Here is a 25,857-nt window from a genome sequence, read left to right as displayed (position 1 = left end):
TTCAGGAGGCCCTCCGCTAAAATAGGTGTCCTCAGGATCGCGGGACTGCATTAAGATCGAACCCTGTAAACAAGTATGCAAAATATGAAAGCAATACCTCAATATTTGGGGTGGTATGCAAACTTTAACCTTTGTGTGACGCTCACGCTCACGCCGACGCCGTGTATCTCAAATCCGTGTTTAAGAGGGACTTGTTTTCACCATGCACCAAAGTATCATTGTGTATGCCCTGCTGGGTATACAGGAAAGAAGTGTGAAATTAGTATGTACTTGCTCTATCAAAATACGTTGTCTCATATAATTTTGTTCAAAAAATTTATTTTGATAAATCAAATGGAATTCTTTTATGCAAATACTTAGCTCAAATGACGATTTTGATCTGTTTTGGACAATAAAAGGTTTAGAACGATATTTTGGAAGCATGAGACGCAGTCACGTAAAACAGAAGAAGACTCGATTTGATCGAGCCAATACATCGAGGTGATAAAAAGTGAAACACTCCTCACGCCTTAAGGGAAACTTTATGACTACATACAAATAATGGCACGCTACCAAAAGGAAAAGAAATGTATAAACGAATCCGGCTTTCATGAATATGAAACATGTATACTTCGCCCTAGTGTCTCTATCATTCATTATTTCAGGTATCAGCGAGTGCCAATCACAGCCTTGTCTAAATGGTGGTGTATGTGTGGATAATATTGGTAATTTTACGTGCAACTGCTCGAATGGATTTGTTGGAAAACTTTGCGAAAATGGTGAGATAAATGGATTCTACAAGACTGTTAATCATAGTCATAAAATAATTGAAAATACCTTGTCATATGCATATGCATTTTGCAATATCTTTAAAGAACAGCGGTATTTTCGCTCCTACGAAATGACATTAAAATCAATTAACAATTTATCATAGCAGTTCAATTATCTTGATACAATTCCATGATGAAGCTACCAACAGAATCATCTCAACAAAATTCCTTATTAGACTGAAATCCACAATACATCAGAAGTTTGTATTGTTGAAACAAACCTTTTACAGATGTAAATGAATGCATCTCCCAGCCGTGTTTAAATGGTGGATTGTGTAAAGATGGCATAAACCAGTTCCTGTGTCAGTGTCGTGCAGGATTTGATGGTGACAGGTGTCAAAATGGTAGGTTTTCTGTTTGTTTTGGGGTAACGCCGTTTTGTAACAGTATTTCAGTTATGTAACAGCGGGCAGTTAACCTTACCAGTGTTCCTGGATTCTGTACAAGTACTTACCTGTTCTCCGCAAGTAACTGTCAACTTCCCCACATGAATCAGAAGTAGAGGACGAATGATTTCAGACACAATGTATTTTTATCAAATCGTCACGAAGAACCTCGCCCATTGCTAAAAATCACGACCCAGAGATCCGTAGATCTGCATTCTCCCTATTGAGTTTTGTGGGCGAGCTTAAAATGGTATCAGGACCTGGTGATGAATAGCAGGTTATTCGGTTTTGTGTTTGTCAGGGAAAAGGAAACATGATTTCATATTAAAAAGTGCAGAATGTTTAGTTACATGATTTGACAGCGATAGGTATATGGGAGTAGACAGCAGGATTTCAGGATGACAATTGGCAAAACGGTATTTAACAGATTTTGATGGTGATAGGTGTCAGAATGACAATTAACATATTTTTACGATGACATGTGTCAGAATGGTTGGTAAAAGGATTTGATTGGAAGAATTCTAATTCAACTTGAATAATATAGATGTCAAAACAAATATAAAACAATGTTTAATTTGCATAGCCAATTTTGAAAAGGATAAATAAAGTGATATTAGTGGAGCAAGATACTCTGGAATAATTCAAGTTCGAACGTAAGGAGTGGGTGTAAATGTTTTATTATGAAGAATGGCATGAAAAAGACATTGAATATATTGAACATTTCTTTGATATCAAGAAAATGTTTTTATTCTTTTCAACAGTGCAAATACTTATACAATCTAGGAAATAATGAATACCCAATTTTTTATCAAACCATTACTAGCTTTAAGCCAGATGAAATAGTGACTGAAAAATGAACTCATACAAACAGCCTACAAAAACTCAACCACCAAATAAACTATTATAAACCAATACGTTTAAAATAAAACTAAAAACCGAAAACAATAATATCAAACATATCATAACCTATGGACAAACAATAAGAACAACAATAGACTCAAAAAGTAGAAATAACTGTTCAAAATTACACAGTCTAGTACTGTATCATGTAGTTGGAAAGTAAATAAAACCTGTTTTGGGAGTGTAATTATGTACAAATTAGTAACTTTCTTACAGCAAAAGAAATAGCTGTTCTGTTCAATCCAGTAAATATATGTTTTGAGAAAAAATATTGTTAACTTCGAAATTTAGTTGATGAAATATTTATTTTTATCATACTTAGATGTTGAATGTATATGTTTTGAAAAACAATATTGTAAACTTCCAAATCTATTGGATATATCTGGAAAATATATATGTTTTGAAATACATATTTGTTTCCTTTTAGATATCGAAATGCTTGTATAAGTGCCCTGGCACGTTAAATAAGGTAGCAAACAAAATGCAGGCGTTCATAAAAAGAGTTCAGCCAATATGTACCGACTTGGTTGACCTTACATGTATAAAGAGGACTACAATTTAAAAAAATGCAACAAAACGTGGATTAATTATGCAATACTTCTTCTCATCAGCAAACATGAGAATGTGTAAACGTGTAAAGGAGACTAAAAACAAGAACAGCAATAAAGCAAAATACTTTATTAGAAATTCAAAACAGCTGTACATTAGGTTTTAAAAGAGAATTCCTATAATCTTCTTTCTTCCACAGAATTTTTTCAAATTCACATGTATGTCAAGAAACTTTGTGCTAAAATCAATGAACAAATAAAAGCAAAGGGTCACCAGGCTTGTTTTTGTGAAAACAAATTTGAGAACACCCATTGTTGCTGAAACTGATTCAACATTTTCATGATTTTTTGCTTTATTTATAAATACTAACCAAAGTATGCATAAAGACAGCACAATAAGATTTTTTCTTTTTACAGATTTTATTATTTACTTATTTCATATCATAGTCATATATGTTATACAATATCATGACAGTTATGCGTACAAATAAAAAAAAATCTGGTTTCGTATTCACTTTTGTGAACTCTTTTCAATGGAAAATACTCATAGTAAAGAACATTTTTTTACAAATTTTGAATAGACTGTTTCTAGAAATTTTTTCCTGTTTTCATTGTAAATAAACCATTGTATTGTGAAACTAAAAATGGCCAAAAAGTATGGGTCACCTGGCAAAATTTTAAGTTAAAACTGCTTTAAAGGTGCAAAATAAAGACAAATGAATAGACATAAATCTTAAAAAAAAAGACACACATTTTGAAATATAGTACTAAACATTACGATAGCCATGCAATATTCCCTTGAAATCAACACATGTACAGAGAAACAAATGATTGTTTCTGTATTTTCTTAGACTGACATGGGGTCATTTTGTCCTACTTTCGTGTTTATCGCTTTTCGGTAATCGGTCGGAAATTCTTCGAGATCACGTGATTTTAAAATTGTTTCAAACGAATATCCATTTAAGACGCGCAACAAAATAACTGTATTTCCATGATGGTAATTATGCACGACTTGCACGAAAAATATGAGATGTACAAAATTTAAAATTGACAGTGACATATATTAGGCCAAGACAATGTGTTTAATGTCTAAAATCTTATTAAATTAATGTAGCCATGTGTACATAAATAAGTGTATTTAGGTAAATTTCAATCATACTTTGTTTCTGCAGTGTAAGACAGTTACTCATTTATATTCTTAAGATTATACTGAAAAGAGATTATTTGAAAAAGTTTACAGACGAAATTGTAAAAACACTTTTATTCAAAAAGGGCCTGAATTGTCCTTATGAAAACTTGTAGTATAGCTGTATATTACCTGTATTATAAGAATGATTTTCATGAAGTTTTTGTGAGTTACAAAATTGTTGAATTTCATGTGCTAAGTTTGTAAAAATCACGTTATCGTTTGGGCATATGATATATTTTGCATCTATTTATAAATTATAGCCTCGTTTCGGAGGATTCTTCCGACAAAGTCCGAAGATGCTCGACGGGTTCGTAAGCAGTCGGAAAGCATACTTTCGGTTTGACATAGGCAACAGTTTTTGTTTATTTGTTAGTTATTCTTGAACATGTTCATGACTATTTGGTCAGAACCGATGCAGTGGGCCATATTTTCAGTAAATAGGAAGTCTCAGCTACAAACTCTGGTTTTCATATAATACTCGTTCGGGTTTTAGTAATGGACCTTTAATGCAACTTCTGATCGGACAAAAATGGCGCGAATCTGACCAAAGTGATAACATGTATAAATTATCTACAAGAAGTTTAAAAAATGTTTTAAAAATTCTTAATTCTTTCTGTAATTGAATACTAAATATTCTGAAAGGGTATCTATACAAAGTTAATTGTCTAACATTATATAAACAACACTGTCTTTGTATTAAATGCGCTGTCAAAACACAGCCACAAAAATGGCAACATACATGTCACGCACAATTCATGTCAATACAACATAAACCAGTATCAACATTTGATTGTTAATAAAACCTATTTAAAATGTTATTTTATTCAAGATTCCTCATATTTAAGATTTTCTGTCACGTGTTTCAAAAAATGTTGACTTCGCTTCAATTTTCCATAGATGGTGTCGGCTGCGCAAAAAGATGCACATAAAAAACTACCGGAATTCCCTTTAAAGCAGAAAATATAAGTGTGACAAACAAGGAAACGATATGGTTAAAACTGCGCTTTGCGGCATGTTAGCAGGCACGTGCACACTGCCGTTTAAATCGTATTCCATTACGCACGTATGTATGGGCGTACTATACACTGACTAAAGGTTAGGGTTATGTTTTACATAAGTCTAATAATGTACATTCAATGCGTGCGTACACTCCATACGGAAAATTTCATGCCTACTTATTACTTATCTGATACCTATAATTAGCATAATTTACTGTATTGTTTCGCATCTTTTATAGGTAATGATCCCTGCATGAGTAACCCTTGTGTAAGAGGAATCTGTTTTTCCCATGAGTACCAGTTCCTTTGTGAATGTCCAAAGGGATTTACGGGAGAGCTGTGTGAAACTATAAGTAAGTATATGAATACTTTAAATTAATTGATATCATATTTACATAAAAATTGTATTTGTATTTTGAATTTTAAAAGTGAGGACCATCTGGCGCTCAGCATGAACAGAACACATTGATTGTTCGGCCTACCACTTCATTAACAGGAGGAATGTCAGCTAATCAATAGTCAATGAACTCTCTTGAAACTGACTGTAATATTTCTGTTTTGTTATACATGTAATAGAAGAGGATATTGAATAACAATTGACATAAACACATAAGAAATATATTTTAGTAAATGTTTTCTTAGATGTAATCTATAATGAACGATATAAATTCTGTATCTATCTGTTTTCACCTTTAGTACAGCTCACCATGAATGGACCAAAGGAAACGTATTTGAAAGTACCTGTCGGTAGTGAACTAACACTGAACTGCAGCATGTCTGGGCAGCATACACTGTATTGGTCAAAATTAAATGGTTGTGACCTCAACAGTAAATATATCAAAGGTTTGAAATTTTACGTGATATTTCAAGCACTAACAGAAATTTTAGAAGCTTTACTGGAAATAAATTTTGAAGAAACGTTCAGCAGCTACATGTATATGTATTTGATAAAATGAAATGATAATAAACGCTCTCTTTCTGTTATTTAAATTTCAGATCAATGTTTCGGCTTTTAACCACTGTTCATTAATGTTTAAATAGGTTTTTTGAACTTAGAGATATAAAATACTAAAATAGAAAAATAAGCATTATATATAACGACACTGAATGTTTCTATGTATGTATTTTAAGCTTCAGTATACCGCCAACCGCATGCTTCAATAGGCGACTCTGGAACATATATCTGTGCTGGTTCAAACGGTTCAGGTCCTAACATTACCAGATATTTCAATGTGGATATTACAGGTAGGTCTCAAGATTAAGTAAGTCCTAGAGTTTGAAAATATAAGTTATTTGAAACAGAATGTGTACGCATCATATATTTCTTTAAGTTAAGACCATACTATTGTCTTTATCTCTTAGAGGTATTTAAGTTACAATAGCGAAAAAGATAGATACTATAAGAATTTATATTATGATATAGAAATAAAATCTGGAAAGTAGATCCCTTCGGAAGCACCGAGAACAAGGCAAATAGTGAAAATTGCAGACTCGGTTTGATTGAGTCTGTTCATGGGCAGTAGTGGAAAAAGCAACACTGCCCACGCCCCCTAGCACCAAGTTTTATTCAAATGTAGCAATATGACATAAAATTGATACAGACTGTCAAGATGACTTCGAAAGATTGCAGCCTAATAATATCCTTAAATTAGGCATACCAAAATTAATACAAGATAAACCTACTTAATGTCATCTTGAAACCTACTTCTGAAGTGTGGTTGTAAGAGTGTTGGTTATGCTATGAAAACTTGGTACTTTACAAAAAGTATATGCGGGTTTTCTGGGAAGAATAATACATTGCAGGACCCTTATGTATGTTACATTTGCTATATTGTGAACTACGTTACCCTTTAAAACTTAAATAATTATATTTTGGACAAAACAGTGCACTTCACAAGAAGAATATAGTAACTGCATTACATTACAGTTTCATTTCTTTTTGTAAATACAAAAATTATTTTGCTACTATAAAATTTATATAACACTGTTAAATATCCAAAGAAGGAAAATATGCGAAAATCTGATTTATCTCGTTTTAATGATTCCTGTTTATAGCTTTACACAAAGAAGAAGTGTGTGATTTCGATGATGGAACATTGTGTGACTGGGAACAACAGAAGAATGACAACTTTGACTGGACTTTCCAAAATGGTCCGACACAATCTGTTGGTACAGGACCTGATGTCGATCATACGCTAGGAACAGGTATTATATATTAGTTAAAATGGTTTTACACAATCTGTTAGAACAGGATCTTAGTCGATCATACGATAGAAACGGTTATAATATGTTAATGAAAATGTTCCTACACATATTGCTGGTACAGGACTTGGGTGTCTGTCATCCCCGAGGAAAACATATCATGAATTATTGAAAAATGGCCCAACCAAATATTGGTACAGGGTTTGGTGCTGATTATTCACTTGAAACAGGTATTACATGTTAATGATACAGTTCCAGATAATAAGTCATACGCTTTAATTTACATGCCTTTAACTAAGCATTGAAACCTGATATTATGATAATGAATTGATGCAAACATTTCAAATGTGTTTTCATGAACAATTTGTTCTGCATGTCTTCCTTGTGTTTGTTTAAACGTTGATAAAACCATTATCTGCTTTTAAACTTGATAAGGATATAAAAACATGAGCATATACATCCTATAACGAACTGTAATATATTGCTTAAACTGTTTATTTTACAGTACAGGGAATATACATATATGTAGAATCGTCATCACCAAGAAAATTTGGGGAACAGGCCAGTATTTTATCACATGTCCTACCGGCGAATAGGACGATGTGTTTCGAGTTTTGGTATTATATGTTTGGCGACGGATCTGGAACATTATTCGTATTTTTACAGGTAAAACATATGACATCTGAAACATTTATCTACGTAAATTATTTAAATCTGGAAATGTAGCTAAAATGTCTAAACTTTCTAGTTGGTATTTTAGTCGCACATAACGTTCCATTGACAAAATGTTACAGTGATTCTTTTGAATATGTAAAACAATACTTTAAGCATAAAACTCAACAAACCAATGAAAAGTCCTTTGATGAAATGAGGTAATGAAATGAGTACCATCCTCGCGGCCCCTAACGCCGGATTAAGCCGAATTCTGTTATACACTTAATTATAATAAATACCTTCAAATGACTCCATGTTTAGGTAGCAGACTTAGTTTAATCGAGCCATTTCACGACAGGTAATGAAATGGGTACATTTGTCAGTTACTGTGCTTCTTCGATTTGCAGTGACTTAAACATATAATCAGTATATTTTTACATCTGAATGTCAGAGTTATACGTGGCGGTACAATGTCATACATGTGTGTTTAAATTTTGTGAAATATGATCAGTTTCGTCATGACAGTCGTCCCTCATTAATAATAGTAATGATGCCGGAAGCTCAGTCCATATTTAAACTAGAAATATTTGTTGATTTAATTCTACACTTTAAATAAAAATGTAACAAGACTGTAACAGGCTGTAACGTGCATTATTCCGTGTTTGCTACCGCTGATGTTGTTACCTGAATGACATTAACCCTAACCCTAACCCTGATACAGGACACGTGTACGAAAATGGAAACACGGGTGTTTAAAGAGGCAGGGGACAAGGGGGCACAATGGAAACTAGCTTCTGTTACAATAGCCAGTGATTCTGTTCCAAATGACTACAGAATTGTCCTCATGGCAGACGTCGGAACGACATATCATGGAGATACGGCATTGGATGACTTAATCATACGTGATGGACAATGCCAAGGTATGGTATAGGATGAGGTTATAGAGGGCTATATCACAATAGAGTAAATTGCGCATGTTTAAATCCCATGCTAAGAATACTAAATGGACAAAAGGGTGAATAGTACTCGGTATGTTTGAAGAATTCATTAAAGTTGAATGATGTGTTTGTGTGTTTCTCATTATATTTCTTTTATCTAATAAAATGTCTTAAGATTAATTAACATCGTAGAGAAATTCGGGTTTTCATAATTCAAGGAATGATATTTATGCACCAGATATTTTAACTTATTCCTTTTGTTTTTTGTCGTCTGTTCGTTATTTTCAGTGGAAAAGTATTTGAAAAAGCTATCTGTTTATTTCACTAGCTTGTATTCATCATAATTTAGGAGATTTGAGATCTGTATCTAAAGTTTGGTTTTATAAAAATGATTCTGTAAAGTGAAGGAAAATCTGAAATATATCGATTTTACAGGAAGCCATGGAGCACCTATAGTCGGTAGGTTTATTTGAAGATTCTCTTAATTATTTAATCGAAATTTATTTTAATTTTTAAACTTATATCTTATCTTATATATTGATTAAATAGAGATATTAAGATTGTGATTATTAACTATTGCAACAATTTATTTGACGCACTAATGATAAAATGATTTCATTACAGGTTAGAGACGACTAGAACGAATATTTTACTCCATGTTATTAATCAGAAAGTGATAATAGTACAGTTGTTACAAACATTTTGAGGTCTTTATTTCTATGATATTTGTATATATTTATTGCAGTCCACTTAAATGCACCTAGAAACACAAACAGTATAATTTGTTACTTTTCTGCGAGTTATAAAATATATGTTCCAATTTGAATGCAGTAGAGAGCAGAAATAGGACAACTTTGTAGTGTCTATAGTGCCGTAAACGGTGTCACTTGATTTCTTGACATACACGACTTCTTGTAATAAAAGAAGCAATATCATTTCTTGTCATAAAAGATGAATCTTTATTTCTTGTCGTAAAGACATAACATTTTTTTTTCATAAAAGATGTAACATGATTTCCTGTCATAAAAGACGTAATATGATATCTTATCAAAAAAAGGTGCAGATATCTGTCTGTGGATTTGTTTTTTCTTGCCTGATTTAATTGACCAAAAATGTTTCAAAGAAAAATCTATGTATTTGATAATAAAGAGTTTGCAAGATATGTTGATTGGTTTTTATTTTGGATAGAGCGCTCTATAGCAAATGTCGGGGTCACCTACCAAGATAGCTCAAAATGGAGAGCGCAGACCTACTGATCGCAAGTTAGACCACTTGACAAGGCATATATTCTCCGTGACGTAAGTGATCCATGTAAAGAAATTGGCATTAAAAGCGGAGAATATGTTAGTACTGATTGACATACATTTTACGGCATTTGATAGACTGCCTTTATCTCATCTGAATTAAGGGCGGAAAATAAATTATTGTAGGTGAATGATCAGGCATCCATAAACTTTCTCTGACATTCATCGACTGACATCCACATTTCAAACGATTAATCCTCGTAAACTGTTTGATGCTTATAAAAGCATCTTTAGATAGGTATGAATCCTGTTTTTTTTATTGGGAGGATCCATATTAAGCTCTTTTTCATGACTTACAATGACCAATGCAAAGTGACTATGTTGGCAAATGAGGCTGTTTGTTAATGCATAGTAGATTATACCATAACGGATGAAAGGATACAATGTTTTTACTCTGTGTCTTGAACAATACTGTGTGATATGCTTCAGCGTTCACAATGCTTACAGCATTATAGGTGTGTATTTAACTATTATATTCGGAAGTGTAAAAATATATCAATATGTCTAATAAATATAAATACTTTTCTTGATTTTATAGAAAGAGCTGTATACAATCGTATAACTAGTAGATACTGCATATTAACATATGTAGTTTTCATGCGCAATCAATTCAGGTCTTTCAGGAAGAGAAGGATTTCTAATGCCCCTATTTTCAACCTGTTTTTATTCTTTTCGTAATGTATGTTACATATATCGTCTTGTTTGTTGTTGATATTTCTCCTCTCCCCTATACCCCCTTGTATTTACGCACTCTCTCTCTCTCTCTCTCTCTCTCTCTCTACTGAGTAAAGTTCGGTGCTCACCGTGTTTCAGCCATCTGCCATCCCAGTAACAAGATTGTCAAATAGTCCGAGCAGTTTGACCCTAGGGAAAGAAGTAAATCAGATCTAATCTACGCATATTTCGTGTTGATAATAGAGAGATATCGTTGATAATTTAAAACTTTGTGGATAATTACGAAATATAATACTGGTTATTAATTAAGGTTATCTTAGTCACAGTGACTTCGAGGGCAGCTGCTGTTATTGATATGTGGACGCTTACGTAGTGCAGAAGTAAACACTGTTTGAAAAGACAGTCAGAAAATGTAGACTAACCACATCTAGGTGCGTAGATGCTGGAAGGACTTAAGTAGAAGTATATATCCCTCTAATGTTTTTCTCAGTACATTGAAAGTTTGAACGAGCTGTGTTGGATAACTTTGGGGTTTTTATCCAATCTACTACACGTATTACTTTTGGACAAATTATGCTGGTCTCTTCGCATATATAGAAGAGGAAGAACCTCGGATTTTCAAACCAAACCTATTGTTTTCGCTCTATACGAACAGTTGCAGTAGTGCAATTTATAATTAAATATATGTGTATAATTATGTGCATATGTAAAATGGTTTGTCATTGAAAGGTGAGACATTCCCTAAAATGGACAAAACAAATAATTTGCCAAGAAAATCTGTTTTATTCCCTCTTTTGTGATACTTTTTGGCAACGTGTGACATATCTTTGATGGATGAATATAATACTACTGTGTAGTTCTATAATGCTGAAACATTATATGAAGTCATACAGACACTGTCATTTTCATATCTCTAGTAAAACATGATTTGTTTTTAATTTAGTGCTTATTTCTGTTCAGTTGCCTATATAGACTAAACGAAATAAGTCGCTTCGACTTCATCTCAGTGTTGTTATATTTTCTGGTCCTTCGGGATCATTGATTTCAACTCATTTAGATTTGAAGATTGAATACTGCTTAAGCCGGTGCTAGTGGGCGTGGGCAGTGTTGCATTTTCCATTACTGCTCATGAACAGACTCAATCAAACCGAGTCTGCAATTTTCAGTTTGTATTGTTTTCGGTGCTTCCGAGGGATCTACTTTCCAGATTTTATTAGATTGGTCCCTAATAACAAAGTAACTGATGTATTCTTAATCTTTCTTACATTATAGTGTAGAATATGTGTGGTACAGTTCACACATAGAGTAGTAGACGATATTTCTGACACTGTTTACAAATATCAAGCAGAGGCACTTCCTTTACAAAGTTGTCTAAGATTAAAGGTTATGTATACAAGCTGGCAGAGTGGATAAGGACTCTGACCTCGAATTACCTGCACCTCACCGATTTAAGTCCAAGCTTCACTCGGGGTGTTAATTCTTCATCTGAGGAAGCCCTCCAGCTGGCTAACGGCAGGTCGGTTGTCGCATGCCATTGGGCATGCATTTTACGCGCCTACAATTGAATGTATTGAATGTACGGCCGCCACACAGCACAAACAACGCTTTGTGATAAATTGATAATGAAATAGAAAAAAGTGAAAACTCAACAGGTCGCCCAACAAGGCAATAATGAAACTGGTGAAAGTTCGGTTTGTCTGAGACTGTTCATGGACGGTAGTGGAAATTCATGCTACCGCCTACGTCATCTAATAAAATCTGGAAAGTAGATCCCTCGGAAGCACCGAGAACAAGGCAAACAGTGAAAATTTCAGACTCGGTTTGATTGAGTCTGTTCATGAGAAGTAATGGAAAATGCAACACTGCCCACGCCCCCTAGCACCGGCTTAAGCAGTATTCAACCCGAATTGAGCAGAACTCAACATTCACACTGGATTCAAGTGTAAAAAGCAATTCAGACACATTCGCAGATGAGTTCATATTGCGGTGCTCATGGAACTTTCAATGATATACTAGTGTGTAATTCTTTGAAAAGCGGCATGTAGTTCCCAGTTAGAATAATGGATTTGTCCTAAACGAGAAACCAGTCGGCAGAACTAATCAAAGTGGAAATCAGAAAGGTTACGTTAGGGAGCCTGCGTATCAGAAACTGACAGAAAAGAAAATAAAAAAAAGCAGGTACCATATCCAAGGGTTGATTTTACAGTACCAAAAGCTATAAAAGCGGGAGTATTGGAACCACCAAAGTCGAATTTACCAAGCTGAAGAACAAACAGTACCAATATCACAATACGTAGTTCGTGCTAAACGATCTGAAAAGATCGAAGTATAACAGCTCTGATTGAATGTAAAGTCTCGCTCAAACAATGTAGTTCCGTTAGACCGTCAACTATAGACGTGCACAAGACCAACACGCACACACTCATAGAAAAAACAAAACAAATAGAAAATAAGTCAAAAACAAAGTGGGACATCGCTCAGGGACGGCTGATTGTAAAACAACAGCCAATATGTGGTGGATACCTAACCTCACACATTTCAAAAGAGAGGTGGGGCTCAAAATTAGGGGGTTTAGAAGGTGAGAAAAGTAAAACCATCAACAACAAACAAGACATTATACATAAAATTAAATACGAAACGGAAAAAGCAAGATTTAAGAATATCATTCTAAGTATGTCTTAGTTCCAGCAGACAAGGCGGCCAACAATATTATCATCATTTGACGCCTTCATTATATTAATGTTTAAAATTTACAAAACGAACTAAATAGCACTAAAACTTATACATTGAGTCCTTCTGTTGAAAATAATTTGGTCCTTGATCACATCACTGAAGTTTCTAATTTAAAAGTTCGTATAGACAGTCAACAAATTAAACTACCAACCATGTACTGGATTCCTAAATTGCATAAAACAACCATATAAAGTTCGCTTCATTGCTAATTCAAGCTCTTGTACAACTACAAATATTTCAAAACTATTAATATCATGTCTAACTGCTGTGAAAGCCCACGTGGAAAGATACTGCGATAAAGTATACAAAAACTCTGGTAAACACTTATTTTGGTCGATTAAAAATTCTGGCGAAATCCTGGATAAGTTTAAAATTAATAATTACAAGGTATCTACAGTCAGTACATACGATTTTTCTACTTTGTATATCACTTTACCACATAACTTAATAAATGACAAACTGACTGCCCTAATTCAAAAAGCCTTTGCCAGAGAGAATGCTCGTTTCTCGCTTGCAATTTTGAAAAAGCCTTTTTTTACCAGCAATATTATTAAACACTACAATGTGGACCTGCGACGAAGTTTGTAAAACCCTTTCCTTTTTATTGAACAACATTTACATCAGGTTTGGGAATGCAGTTTTTAGACAAGTAGTTGGTATTCCCATGGGAATAAATTATGCACCCCTTGTCGCAGATTTGTTTTTATATAGTTATGAAAGAGACTTTATGTTGAACCTTTCTCCAGATACGCAGGCAGATATTATAACTGCATTTAATAATACATCACGCTATCTGGATGATATTCTTAATGTGGATAATCCGTTTGTTTTTTGTTTTCTTTTGCAAAATGGTGGGTACTATTTATCCAAGGGAGCTTTAGTTAATTAAAACTAACAATTCGGATACTGATGCTTCATTGTTAGATTTACATCTCTCTATTTATGACAGTATTATACATACCAAAATTTATGACAAAAGGTATGATTTTAATTTTAGTATTGTAAATTTTCCCCATTTGAATGGGGATGTACCTCAGGCTACATCTTATGGGGTATATATTTCTCAATTAATTCGGTTTGCCAGAGTGTGTAGTCATGTCAAGCATTTCAATGAACGTAATCAATATATTTCAAGTAAACTTCTTCAGCAAGGCTACCGTTATTACAAATTGCGTAAATATTTTGCTAAATTTTACTATCGTAATTCTGATTTAGTTTTAAAATTCAATAGTAATTTAAAGACACTTCTGCGAGAAGGTATTTCTAAACCCGTTTTTTATGGGGATGTGGTTTACAAATTCGTAAGATGTTGGGTCATAGTAATTTTCCTTATGTATTTGGTAAAATTATAAAACGTTTTAGTAAGAGGTTACGACCCAACTGTTTTGAGACATACCGGATGTTTAGTGTTCAACCCGTTTACAGTTGGACACTACGCTTCCCTCTTTGATTGTGTCTGAATGAAGAGGGGAGGGGGGACTCTATGATAAGCAGTTTTTAAATCCTACCAGGACTGAACTGTTTTGATATCTGTCTTCTGGCCTGTTTCGTTGGGCCCTTAAGGGTGTTTCTCTTGTTGCTCTGTCTTCTGAAAAGGCATTGAGTACATACGTTTTTGGTTCTAAATATATATTTATACACGAGCATTTTTGTGTTTTACATGCCATGCCTTTTTGTTTCCATTACGTGTGTTAGAGATTCACCTGGAGGGGATTACTTTTATTTACACTGTCCCGTGTCTTTGGAATATGGTGGGGGTAAGAGTGAGGTTGAATGCGCACCATAAACCGGTTTAAGCTCCCCAGTGGTGTTTTTGCCACTGACCGTTCCAAGGCGGTGCCCCATTTTGTTCCTTTGTTTGCCCGTTTTGTCCTGATGTGTTAGCTTTGTGTGTGCGCGCGTGTATGTGTGTGTGTTTTGGTGTGCACGTCTGCGTACTGTGGGTTTCGTTTTGGGGAGGCTGCGTTTTTGGTACGTGGCATTCCCTGTTTGATATTTGCCTTTGTTTTTTACTTGAAAATAGGCGTGTCGCCTTGTAATGGTCAATAACTTACTTCTTTTAATAAAACTCCTTAGGTTGTCTCAAAATGTCAAAACAGCCTTTATTTAGTGTGCAGCTACCTGACCAGCATTATGCAACTTGGCAAGTTTTTTTTAAGTGTGTACTATGTTAAACCTAACTCATTATACGTGACCAAACAAGTAAGGCCTATCAGGTGTTACCTATGCTAAACCTAACTCACATTGCTATTTATGCTGTTTATTTACACGAACATATTAATTTAAATTTGTTAATATGCAACTACTATGAGGTAACTGCTCATATGTATAGTTTACTATATCCTTAGTTTTTAAACTGAAGGCAAAATATATACCGGGCTTAATTAATTAACATCCTTTCAAAGTTCTCCCGAGATGTTAATGTCTAGACATTTACAACACTCATTGTAATTTATATTGGAACACTTGTATGCAAACATACATTGATATTTATTTGTCATATTCATAATGTACAGAGTGAAGATAGTTTAGCCCACAACAATGCTTGCTTGAGACTTGAAGACTTCTGTCTTTACAAATGGTGGCACAGGGAGCTGTGTATGGCTGTCATATAACGCACATTGCTTTAGAGCGCAGGGACTTTCCTTCCACAGGTACCTGGAATTCAGATTAAAAAAACGTATTAAGAAAAGTAAAAGTTGTAAGTTAATGTAAGTGTTTCACTTATATTGTGTTTGGAGACATTGTCTGTGAAAAAAAATGTAAGTATTATTTATAACAAAGCTCAACAATCTCTTCAACTGGTCCACCTCTGTAACGCCTGAAAATGTTACCAACGCATTTTTTATTTTTATCAAAACTTGTCCGAATTTTTGTTGTCTGTACCGAACTGCAGTAGACAAAATGTATATTGTAAGTGCATTACCAAATGGACAGGGTAATTGAAAATATATTGCGGATAAAAAGATATTTAAGTATTGTAACGGTTATGCATTTAGTTCGACAAAAAAGAATATATTAGGAAACAATATCATCTAAAATACAGAGCCATGATGGTTTTGAGCCGGTCTGTTGTCCAAACCTTTAAAAATATAGCGACTGTAAACCGCAGTTAAACGCGGCCATTTGTACTTTTGCGATAAATGATTGTGAAGATCCTGCAAATGGTAAATGAAAAGAAATTACCAGTGCAAGTAAACTTTAAACAAAAGATAATGGTAGACGACCGCCGGAGCATCCAAAAGTGCTTATGCTAATAAAAAGCAATAAATAAATTATATTTAAATGAGGAGAGAATCATCAACCTGATGATGGTACATCACGTGTACATCAACATTGCAGTCGACATCATCATCATTATCATCATCATCGTAGCCATATTCATTAGTTTCATATTATCATCGTTTTAATAATCACCTTCACCATTGCCATCATTCAAGGAAACACTAATATTTCATCCTGATATACATGGAACTGCACGTGCCTGGGTTACTGTTAATAAGTTATTATGAGAAAATTGCATGGAGTACATACATAATGCGTTCGTCCGGAACAAGAGTTAGCAAAAACTGATGATATTGATGACTAACCTTCTTCTGAAGATAACGATGATTGCGGTGATGACAATGACGACGTATTTACATTCCAAATCGAGTTCCATTAAAAAATACTTGTGCAATGATATGCATCCTTGTAAGGAATGTTACATTCGGCCTAATTTCGGCAGTTATTAACAGATTGCATTGCTATCACCTTAGTTTAAATATATTTTAGTTCAGAAATTTATGAAAACTTTAAAAACATCAGTTAAGGAAATGGACAGGTAACAGGTTTCACGGTCTTTATCAAGAATTATAAAAGTCAATAATATTTGTAATTAGTTTTTTTTGTTATAAAATGGTGTTCGAATAATCATCAATGTATACATTTTTGTATGTATGCAGCCTTTCCTAGAATCTGTATACGAGAGAGTATGAAAAGACTTTTGCTATATCTTTTTTAAATTTTTTCATAAAACGAGAAGACTGGCATGCATTTAACTAACATATTTTTCAGTTGGACGCGCGTGCGTATTAATTAGAGAAATATGATTGACATGTAATGCTTGATATATTTTACCTTACACCAGCAACATGATAGTTTCCCTGGCAACCAGAAGCGTCAATCTGAACTTTCGAGGTCATTGTCACTTTAATTGGAGCGGCGACCCAAGAGGCGGGGTTACTGCAGCCGGATATTGTGCTCGCGCAACAAACCTATGAAATATTTTATTGTATTTAAAGAATAAGGTCAGTTAGTCGGTAAAATATGTTTCTGTAATGCAAAAGCAGTAAAACATAAATAGATCCCAATATTTCCATTTTCCGCAGTTTCGTGTAAAAGGATGCTTTAATCAAACTTTTTCACTTCTAAAATGCATTCTCCATGAAATGAGATGGTTTTCATGCTTATACTCCAATATTTGCAAATTTTGCAGATCAAAACTGGAAGTACGGGTTTAGTTTTAAGACAATAGCAAATAAGTGTCTTTTTAGGGTTAGAAGACCACCACTGACTGGCATTTCACTAGGAAATATTTTCTATTTCTTATTTATGTTTTCATCAATTTATGGTAGACTCTGTCATGAAAAGTATGTGTAGGAAAAAGTGATGTTATATAAAGATACGTAAATAAGATCAGAAATTGTTTCTTCTATGAAACAAAGAAGAAGTTGAATACGTGACCTTTAATCTCAAACAAATTACTTGACCATTTAGATTTCGTGACATCCTAAAGAAAAACTCAGTTTCTAAAATTTCATACTTTGCATTAATCTGTTACGTCATAGTACAGAAACCATAGACATTATTAAACAACCACATGCTCGCATCAGTTTTGTTCCGGAATCACGGCATAAATTAGTCCAGCCTACGAACTTGGACACTTTCGAGATGTGATCAAATATCACTTTTAAGAAACTTCATAAGATACCTCGAAACCGTTGTTGTTGTTCATGTGTAAACTTCCGGTACCATTGTCAAAGGTTATAGTTAAGCTATGTAGTCCGTTATCGACGTTGTAAGCGGTTGGAAATGGGCCTTGAAAAATAACGTTACGTTCGCCATAGGCAACGTTCCTGGCTCCCAAAACTAGACGAGCTGCGACGTCTTGTTTATATGTAGGATGAATGCTGGAATATACAAAAAAAAAAACAATTATATTCATAGATTTTTACAGCAAAAATCCTTTATTTTGGTGAATTGATATGGGAAACATGCCAATTACCAGTGCGGTACAAATACTTTTGTTTCAGTGGTTTCGATATTTGCATATGTTATATCGCCTCGTGATAAACGTGCAGGTTACACTGCAACGGACGTTGAAAGCGTGCGTTGTTAATACAGTCTGTATATAGATTCTTTGAAAGCATAGAACGCAACAAAGCAACATAATAACAGACTCGGTTTGATAAGTCTGTTCATGACAGATTATAAAATGTGTTGCACCTCTCACGCCCCCTAGCATCGTACTAAGCGCCTAATTCAATGATCTTGAAGGACCAGAAATTATAACAACACTAAAGACGTTTTATGACCGCTTCAAGGACTACTATTGTGATAGTTAATAAAATCTGTGAAAAAAATCATTTGGAAGCAGAGAACGCAACCAAGCTACCTAACAGCAGACTCGTTTGACTGAGTATGTTCACAAGAATAATGAATTGTACGTCACCCCTAAAGCCCACTAGCACTGACTTAAGCGTGGGATTTAATAATCATAAAAAAATGAATGTGCTCAATGATCTAAATGAACCAGAAAATATTAAAACACTGAGTACAAGTACGGAATGACTTCTAACAGCCGCCGCAACATGGCACTATCAAGCGTCATCCCGCCATGTATTTTCTAAATAAGATATAGAATCTGGAGAAATATAAATTCTACATACGCTCCTGACGGTGAATTAAAATCTGGCAGATCTACTGCAACAGCCATAAAAGTGTCTGGCATATTAATGTTTGGCACATATCCAACATCTGTCGTCTGTGCCCATCTTGTTGGAGGGAAACCCCCAATTGTGTTTCCGGCACGGAATGGCGCGAGCTAAAATAAATGCAAATAAATTAGTTGTCACAATACCATAGAATGGTTCCGCCTTTACGTAAGGTAAGTAAGTGAATGATGTTATCAGTTTGGACATATTCCGAAACAGTAAAAATGTTTTCAGCTTCCGGTTGGACGGTTAAAATGCAAGACACAACCATTACCATGCCTACCCTATGTATATACAGTTGTACGAAGCAAAATATGCCTATCCGGGAAAATAAGGTGCGATGTCCGTTGGACTGACAACGCCTATTTTCACATGGAAAATAATTGAAACTAGAGGACGTTTTTCACGAAAAGCGTATGTCTCCCAGCACTTACCATGCAGAAATAGTACAATGTCACAAATTAAGGACCATAACTCCAGGTAAAATAACTGATCCATAACATTCAAACGATAGACACAACTAGGTTTGGCAGTGGTAACTCCTGTGAAGTTTGGTGGAATTCCAACCAGTGGTATTTGAGAAATAGCACAGACCTAAGAATTGACAAATCAAAGGTCATGACTCAGATGAAAATCATTTAATTAGAATATGATGATAATATGTACAACTAAGCTTCACACTATATCACTTGTAACTTTTGGTGAAATTTAGCCTACAGTATACTTACCAAGCAGTGTAACATAAAATTTGACGAATCAAGGGCCTCTACTCCGAAAAATACTAAACTGTAACTTGCCGACGATATGCACGTTTAGATTTGGCAATGAATACTTTTGTGAAGTTTGGTGTGATTCCTCCATGTGGTATTGGAGCAGTTACCTGAACAAGCTAAAATACGACAAATTAAGGGACATGACTGCACTGAACATCACTGAACATCACTGAACCGGGACATGCCGACAATATGCACACCGAAGAATTTGATGAATCAAAGGCCATAACTCCGCTGAAAATCATCGAAACTTAAATGCCAATAACATAAACAATGAGGCTTGGCACTGATCACTCGTGTGAGATTTGTTGTAAAACCGCCCGATATTTTTACAGAACTGGCCAAAACGTTATAACATATGATGAATAAAGGGCCAAACTCCGCTGAAAATTAAACCGGAAAATGTCGGCGGTACGCACAAATAGGCTTGGCAATGGTTACTCCTCCGAAGTTTGGTGTATATCAGCGCTGTGGTGTAAGAGGAAATATGTCTGCCCCACTACATGTGGGAGACATTATTACACACGTGGATGTTTACAGGTCCTTCTGACCATTTCGGACTCAACGTCATCATAAAATGGCTTCTATGGCTTGGTATTTTAAAGATGAAATAACGAACCTGCACAAAACCAAACGGAAAATGTTCACTTGTCTCGCCATCCGAGTTAGCATGGAACTTTTTCCTCCAGTCGTTAATCATGGCGGGAAACTGACATGCGTAGAGGTCAGGGTGTCCCGAATTTGCTTCTCCTAAATTGATTATAAAGCTATAATGTAGGTCGTTGCATATATTTATTGCACAGTCGTTTCATACGAATTTTTCATACTGAATACAAGACTTTAATGTTTGTTTTATTGTTCGAAACTCATCAAATCTGTATATTAAACTTGGTACCATATCAGCCCTTAACAAAGTAAAACGCCAATTCTATCCAACAGGGCTATTATGAAAGTACCATGATCTGCAATATAGTATTTTACTCTAGAGGATTTTACGAGGTCTGAATCCCACTAGGCGCGGGCGCTTGATCCGACCTGACAAAATCCACGCGGGTCGAACGCATCACTGCAGATCAAGTTAATGCCTCATTAACCCTTTTATTATATACACATATACATATACCTATTTTAGGTGTTAAATCAACCAACATTGACCATAAGTTTAGACAAATGGACGAAAACACCTTAGAAACGGTAAACTTTTTGACGCATAGGACGTCAAGACGCCATCGTCGCGTTATTCCTGACATCATATTAGAAGTACAATCCGTATATCAGACGAAAATTCAGTATATGATAGATAAAATATACATACTGCCAACCGACGTTACAGAACAACAATATGTCTTCAACTTATAAGTACAAAGTCAGACATGTCTGAAAATGAAAGTAGTTTTCTCACCCTGATACCAGATGGCGCCTTTTATTGTCATTGATAGATAAGGATGCATCATAGAATTCCAGAGCGCACCTAGATCTGTTGGCCAATATATGCTCCTGAAAAGATTTTTTATTCCAAGTCACAGCATTGATATGTTTACAAAAGTTGCTTCCCACACGATGTGAAAGCCGATATAACTGGAATTGCATTTTCCATCAAAATAAAAAAAAAAGCACGAGATGTTTAGTGTTACTGTAGTATACATGAAACGCAATAAATTTGGTTATATACTGTTATATTATATATTCCAATAGAACAATGGTTGCAAGTCTGTAATAAAATCATTTTAACTTTTTCTTGTAAATATTGTTTATAAATATAAAGGTTAGAACACCTTCCTTTGATTGGCCTTTGTCATTATTATGATATCAGCGGTAATTATTTGTTAACAAAATCAAATTATCGAGTTTTCCCAATAAGAAATCACTGAAACTATAGGATGTTAAGAGAAAAACTCCATAGATATATGAGCCGCGCCATGAGAAAACCAACATAGTGCGTTTGCGACCAGCATGGATCCAGACCAGTCTGCACATCCGCGCAGTCTGGTCAGGATCCATGCTGTTCGCTTTCAAAGCCTATTGCAATTAAAGAAACTGTTAGCGAACAGCATGTTTTAACTTACGGACTCGGTTTAACTGTTGTTGGACATGCGTTGATTGCATCCGGGGAACTCCACACCTCAATTGGAGTACCGCCCCAATTAGACTCAATTATTCCTATTGGATAGTTTAAATGTTTCTGAAGGTCACGTGCGAACATAAAACAAAGCGCAGAAAACTCGTCTATGATTCCTGAAAGATGATTATTTTGCTTGAAATTAAATGTACATGACACTATTATTACAAATCATATTATCGTCTCAGGTCAAGGTAGTTGCGTCTCATTTTTTTTAAAAATGGGCAAAGAAAGAACATTTCATTTTAGTCAATTTGTTTTTTATGCGCATCTTTCTGCGCAGCCGACACTTTCTATGGAAAACTGAACTGAAGTCAAAATTTGTTGAAACATGTTACAGACAGTCTTAAATATGAGGAATCTTGAATGAAATAACATTTTTGATAAGTTTTATCAGTAATCAAATGTTGATACTGGTTTATGTTGTATTGACAAGTATCATGCCTGACAGGTATCTTGCTATTTTTGTGGTTGTGTTTTCACATAGCACTTTAGTACAAAGACAGTGTTGTTCATATAATGTAAGATAATTGACTTAGTACTGATAAGACATTATTACCTTTCAGATTATTCAGTATTCAATTATAGAAAGAATTAAGAATTTTTAAAACTTTTTTTTAACTTCTAGCAGACATACATGTCATCAATTTGGCCAGTTTCGCGCCATTTTCCGTCCGAACAGGTGTTGTATTCTAGCGGTCTTAACATAAAAATTAGCCTGGTGACCCATACATGTTTAGCCATTTTTATGCTCACAATACAATTATCTATACATAAGAAAAACAGGAAAAAATTCTATGAAAGAGTTTTTTTCAAAATTTAAAATAATATTCTTCACTATGGGTATTTTTCACTGAAAAAAGTTCACAAAAATAAATATGAAACTTTTTTTTTTTCATTTGTACCCATTATTGTAAGGATAGAGTATTACAAATATGACTATGATATCAAATAAGTATATAATAAAATCTGTAAAAAGAAAAAAACTTAATATTGTGCTGTCTTGATGTATATTTTGGTTGGTACATGTATTTATAAAAAAGGCAGAAAATTATGAAAATGTTGAAAAATCGCTAGCAGTGTCAGCAACAGTTGATGTGTTCAAAACAATTTTTCACAAAAACAAGCCTGGTGACCTATTGTTTTTATTTGTTCATTGTTTTCAGCACAAATGTTCCTATCATATATGTGAATTTAAAAATTTTCTATGAAAGGAAAAAAACTATAGGAATACTCTTTAAGCATACAATAATGCGAGTTATCGAATTATATCGTATATTTGTAAAACCACCGCTTTCGATTTTTAAGAACTTCATTGCTACAAGTGTACGATAACTATTTACAATCTGTTTTACTTGACTTATATTAAAGTTTAAGATTGAAGGTTTGAGAAAAACTGTCATTCTACAAAATGATAAATCCGTTTTTACATGGTAGCACAAACCTTTGATAGGATATACCCATGGATGTCTTATAGACACATCATCAAGTGGAACGGACGATTTTACAAAATCAGAAAATATCATCCGAATATCTCTGTACTGTATAGAATCGTCGATTTCATGTGCGCTGTCGTACACCTAGTGAACATTAGAAACAACGTATTTTAACTCATAACAGAATAGCCAATCAAAATTTGATATGATCATTCTGATTTTATACCCCATGCACTGCTAATCAGATATGTCACTGAAATTTGATTACAAGCATCTTAAGAATTTCCATGAAGAGAATGCATGTGCAAGCATGAAGGTTCGTGCGTTTATTGTAGTCACAGTAAAATGTCACAGTCTGCTTTATATGCATTGTGTTTTAGTAAGTTTTGCTTATTTTTGCATACAGAAAGAAACATGTAGATGTTCGTATTCAAATTCAACTAATAATTATTTATTGTCCATGTTGTTTTAAAGTGTTTTCAGTATGAAATTAGAATTCTTCATGTTTGGTATACATTTGTGTTAAAATAACATCTACCTCCCTCATTTTAAACTGCATGTTACTCTGTCCCGAACACATCCAAACATCTCCGAACATAACGTCAGCAAATGAGAGAATTCCCTCACTAGATTTCACTTGAATGTCGTATGGTCCAGCATTTCTTTCAGCCGGTAGTTTTAGTTTCCATATTCCAATCGTGCCTGTAGCCGACGAAAAGCAGAAGTGTAGGTGTGATGCAGTGTCGTTTGTGTGTAGAAATGGTCATTGTATCAATATACAAATATGTGCTGATTTTATTCTTTTCAACATATGTCTATATTGTTATTTTTATATACAGTCATTCTTTGAAAATATCAAAAGTGTTGCAAAGTTGTCTTTCATATTTACTTCTGAAAAAATGTTAGAAAAGTCAGTTATAAGATTGTTAATTGATTGGCCATTTCTGTTTTCGAGCGTTTACAAAGATGTAATTAGTTTAAATACAGAGAAAACGTTTGTATTTTACTCTCCTTACCTAAACTGTGATTTAAAATTCAATAAAATAAATAAATATAATTTATATGTTTATTATTTTGGCAATGCAAAACTGACTCTTACCATTACTGGAACTTTTTTGAACGGTTGTTTCTTCAACTTGAACACCATTTTTAAGAACAACGACTGTATCTCCGATGACGTCAGCAAATCCCCACAAGATGGCGCGAGCAGGTGCGCGCTGTAGAACCATATGATTACTATAATATTTTGGCATCCGCAGAACACCGTAAACACCTGTCAACGTGATGAAACTATGACAATAAATTACATTGCAAGTTACAAATAGGGTGTTGATTTACGTGGGATGTTAAACATACTGGTAAAACAAATAAAAAAAGTGCGAATTAATTTTTTGAATATTTTTTTAATCATCATTAAGATCATCTATGGCTTCGGGTCTGCCAAATTAAAATGAAAAACAATATTTAAAGACAGAATTGCTCGATGTCTTACATAATGAATGGTAAAACAGACGTCTAAACGTCGGTAAAATTTGGGACATTATTCTGTACATGCTCTAAGTTGTCATAATTAATGACCTCGACGGTAAGGGATGAATACTAGTGTTACATTTTGCATCTTTATTTTACAGGGACAATAAAGTAATAAATGGATTAAATATTTACGTTTCTAAAACTATCGATACTAAAAGCAGTGAAGACTTACCAACAGTAAGACATGCTGCCACAAGAAAAACAATTTTGAGCTCCATGTTTCACACGACCTTTATCCTTATCAGTGAAGTTTTGTTCTATAATGCCACCTTGTACAATAATTGTTCAACTTCTTGATAAATTGGGTCTTCAAAACTGTCTTCTGAGTCTAGCCCTGATTATATTACGTTGTATGATCAAGGTCATATTTTAATTAAAAGGTAACTGACCACAAAGAAAACAACAACACACGATTTTGTGTTTATTATACGATGGTCGTTCTGAGAATAACAAGGGAGTAAGTTAACAATCATTATGTTTTGAAGAATACATAGATAACTTACAGACCGTCTAAGATATCTATTGTAATTGCTCCGCATGTTTTATTTGATACAATACTTTCATACTTTTTGTTGCTATTTACACTTTACATCCAGTTTTGCGAAGTAAATTTAACTTACTTTAAAAGCTGATTACGTTTCACATGTTTTTCGGGAAAATATAGGATAATTATTTCCACTATGGG

At 34.2% G+C, this 25,857-nt stretch overlaps 2 protein-coding genes across 2 annotated transcripts; one reads left to right on the top strand and one right to left on the bottom strand.

Moving 5' to 3' along the window:
• The first annotated feature begins 165 nt into the window (after positions 1–165).
• LOC128556141 (MAM domain-containing glycosylphosphatidylinositol anchor protein 1-like) lies at positions 166–10,652 on the top strand. The gene is made up of 11 exons (XM_053540105.1): positions 166–262; positions 645–758; positions 1,040–1,153; positions 5,070–5,183; positions 5,527–5,673; positions 5,962–6,075; positions 6,886–7,035; positions 7,538–7,698; positions 8,408–8,606; positions 9,060–9,083; positions 9,249–10,652. The coding sequence occupies exons 4-11, from the start codon at positions 5,084–5,086 to the stop codon at positions 9,251–9,253; spliced, it is 900 nt and encodes a 299-aa protein (XP_053396080.1). The 5' UTR covers positions 166–262; positions 645–758; positions 1,040–1,153; positions 5,070–5,083; the 3' UTR covers positions 9,254–10,652.
• A 5,176-nt stretch (positions 10,653–15,828) lies between these two features.
• LOC123552582 (sialate O-acetylesterase-like) lies at positions 15,829–25,562 on the bottom strand. The gene is made up of 11 exons (XM_053540099.1): positions 25,345–25,562; positions 24,739–24,912; positions 24,178–24,341; positions 23,648–23,783; positions 22,151–22,319; positions 21,487–21,581; positions 20,704–20,834; positions 19,267–19,421; positions 18,309–18,507; positions 17,456–17,592; positions 15,829–15,994 (listed from the first exon to the last, which is right to left on the bottom strand). The coding sequence occupies exons 1-11, from the start codon at positions 25,388–25,390 to the stop codon at positions 15,865–15,867; spliced, it is 1,536 nt and encodes a 511-aa protein (XP_053396074.1). The 5' UTR covers positions 25,391–25,562; the 3' UTR covers positions 15,829–15,864.
• Between the last annotated feature and the right edge of the window lie 295 nt (positions 25,563–25,857).

The sequence above is a fragment of the Mercenaria mercenaria genome, chromosome 4 (genome assembly GCF_021730395.1).
Source record: "Mercenaria mercenaria strain notata chromosome 4, MADL_Memer_1, whole genome shotgun sequence".
Lineage (NCBI taxonomy): Eukaryota > Metazoa > Mollusca > Bivalvia > Venerida > Veneridae > Mercenaria > Mercenaria mercenaria.
The sequence above is the reverse complement of the archived record's forward strand: the minus strand, read 5'-3'. Positions and strand labels throughout refer to the sequence as shown.

Excerpts from the sequence above, each read along its gene's own strand:
- LOC123552582 (XM_053540099.1), bottom strand. The coding sequence starts at position 25,390 with ATGGAGCTCAAAATTGTTTTTCTTGTGGCAGCATGTCTTACTGTTG. Across the intron at positions 22,320-23,647 it reads ATGGGTATATCCTATCAAAG|GAATCATAGACGAGTTTTCT; the intron begins GTTTGTGCTACC and ends ATCATCTTTCAG. Across the intron at positions 18,508-19,266 it reads TTTAATTCACCGTCAGGAGC|CATTCATCCTACATATAAAC; the intron begins GTATGTAGAATT and ends TGTATATTCCAG.
- LOC128556141 (XM_053540105.1), top strand. The coding sequence starts at position 5,084 with ATGAGTAACCCTTGTGTAAGAGGAATCTGTTTTTCCCATGAGTACCAG. Across the intron at positions 5,184-5,526 it reads AGAGCTGTGTGAAACTATAA|TACAGCTCACCATGAATGGA; the intron begins GTAAGTATATGA and ends TTTCACCTTTAG. Across the intron at positions 7,036-7,537 it reads CGATCATACGCTAGGAACAG|TACAGGGAATATACATATAT; the intron begins GTATTATATATT and ends TTTATTTTACAG.